Below are 2,514 nucleotides of genomic sequence, written 5' to 3'. Positions count from 1 at the left end.
TATTCCGTAACTGCTATAAATCCCTTATACATTTGGTACTTCTCCAATCGTACTAGCTTGGGAGATTTAAGAGCTTATTCGTGTATTAACCTTAGATATGTAGAGAACTGTCACTTGTAACATTTGGGTGAGTACAAGTAACTTTAGAGTTCTTTTTGAGGTGCGACATCCCAAAAAAGTCTGGAAAACTCACTAAAATTCAATGAAATTATACTTAACTACACCGATTACATGGAGACTTCAACGTTACGTCAAGTGAGCAACTCGCTTTTACGTTTGTCTTTATTTTCTTTTATGTAATTTATGCCATTTACTGGACAGACAGACATTTAAGTAAGTAACCTTATCATCCATTCTGAGGTGTGAAATCAAAAAAAGCCCAAGAAACTCACTAAAATTACTTGGAGACTTCAACGTTACGTCAAGCGAGTAACTCGCTTTTATGTTTGTCTTTGTTTTATGCAACTTATGAATCATGTACTGGACAGACCGACGTTTAGGAAGAACTAAACAATTATTATGTCGGAAAATCTACAATTTGCAAAATAAAACACAAAAGGAAACTAATATTTAACATTTCCCAGAATTGAAAATTCGTTAATGTGAACAGATAAATAACACCAATAAACTGCTCCTTTCCACACTATCCTCTGTCATCAATATTTATAATAATCACTTCTAATAAGAACATGCCATCACTTACCTTCAAAATATGTTTAACGTTTTCAGTTAAAAAAGGTCTAATAAAGGTTTTATTATCGCTATTATAAAATTAACTACATTATAACGATAATTTCAGAACTTCGCCAAACAGTGTCCTTTATCAAATAAATTTTACATCAATATTAGACAAATATGTAATATTATAATACTTATACAACGAAATAGTGTTTCAAAAGACTATCACTCCTTATTGGATGGTCCCACATGACAAGGATTACCAATAATTTGATCAGCAATTCTGCTCGCTTCTCTCAGTCCACTCAAGAAAGCTCCATGTACCGTAGCAGGATAATTTCTGATGGTATGTTCGCCTGCAAAGAAAAGTCTCGGAGTACCGGTGGTCACCGATTGTCCCTGCGCATTAGGAGGAATAACGGGAGACGCCAACAGGTCGTAATCGCTACCCGAACTCCCCACGGCAACAAAGCTGTAAGATCCTCGCGACCAAGGATCCGCCCTCCATCTTGTAACCACAGTCTCTTTGGGTTGAGGAACGCCCTGTTGTCCGAAAATTCCTCTCAGAACGGCAATGCACCTGTCAGTAAAGAAAAAAACAAAACGAACCACAGACCATTTAAACCCCGAAGATCAACAACACGCTGTTATTTACCGTCCGACGATTACATCATCAGTAACGTTTTCCATGATGGCCGCGGCATCACCGGCGACCAAAGCCAAAAGCACCGGTGCCTTGTAAAGATTCCAAAACAAAAAGAGTTCGCCTCTGCTTGCCGTCGTACTCCCCACATGCCCGAACAGATTCGCCTGCGGATTCCAAAAAATCCTCTCGAAACACAAAACGACCTTGTTAAGATTCCCGAAACCTAATCGTTGAATAGCGGACGTTTTCCAATCGGGAAGCGGAGGCACAAACTGGACCGTATTTAGCTGACCAGTGGATGGCGTTGTAGCCAATTTTAATACTCCCAAAGGCAGAGTGCAAAGAACCACGTCGGCTGAAATAAAAATAAACCAATTAAGAAGTATTGTACTACCATCATCCAAAAATAGAAAGCCCTATTCCTTCAGCCACTGGTGCAAGTAATTCCGTTAAGCATTCCAAGCCAATGAAAGATAGTGTGATGTATCAGTGTGATAAATGTAGAAAGGAAGCAGCACGAGACCACGAGAGAACTACAAAGCTACGATAGACAATCCCCAAGCCATAATACAGAAAATTTACCATGCAGTATATTTATAAGAAGCGTAACACGATATTGTTACATATATTTTTTAATTCCTGTTTAATCATAGCAACTAACACATTTTCGTAAAAAACAATGTAGGGCAGCTAGTATTATATTATACAAAAGTCAAAAAATACTTCGTGTAACAGACGACTATTTCTAACCCAATGCTGAACAATAGGTAATATTTCAAAATGATGCAAAAGGAATCCATGCTAACTTAGATTTACAGAAGATAATTTTTTCAGGAAGTAACATTGCGTACAACATTTTGCATCTATTAAGTATTTATGCACGCAACGTAAAAACGTTCATTAGGAGCGCAAAGAGGCCACGAACCTCATTCTTTACGCATGTACAGTTCGTTAACTTAGAGAAAGGTACACGATACCAGATCGACGTACGCGGACTGCCGCATAAATGTTCGCAGTCATTTGCAGCTAGGGCTGCCACCCGTACTTTATTATAAAGTATTGTACTCTATTTCGACTGTGCGTACGTTACACTTTACAAGACACATAAAGTACGCAAAAATACTTTATTTAAGGCCTTAAGTAAACATCGTAATTTTGTAAGCGATTATTCGAAATTCAGAGTATTTTTA

The 2,514-nt window shown here is 37.9% G+C and overlaps 1 protein-coding gene across 1 annotated transcript in view; it reads right to left on the bottom strand.

Annotated features, from left to right (window-relative positions):
• Positions 1-802: 802 nt before the first annotated feature.
• LOC108735938 (lysine-specific histone demethylase 1A) overlaps positions 803-2,514 on the bottom strand; it is a 229,159-nt gene continuing 227,447 nt past the window's right edge. Inside the window, exons 6-7 of the mRNA XM_018468181.2 lie at positions 1,334-1,679; positions 803-1,258 (exon numbers count right to left, since the gene is read on the bottom strand). Coding sequence (XP_018323683.1) covers positions 904-1,258; positions 1,334-1,679 — 701 coding nt within the window. The 3' untranslated portion in view covers positions 803-903. The remainder of the gene's footprint in view (positions 1,259-1,333; positions 1,680-2,514) is intronic.

This window comes from Agrilus planipennis, unplaced genomic scaffold (assembly GCF_000699045.2).
Source record: "Agrilus planipennis isolate EAB-ADULT unplaced genomic scaffold, Apla_2.0 scaffold8, whole genome shotgun sequence".
NCBI lineage: Eukaryota > Metazoa > Arthropoda > Insecta > Coleoptera > Buprestidae > Agrilus > Agrilus planipennis.
The sequence above is the reverse complement of the archived record's forward strand: the minus strand, read 5'-3'. Positions and strand labels throughout refer to the sequence as shown.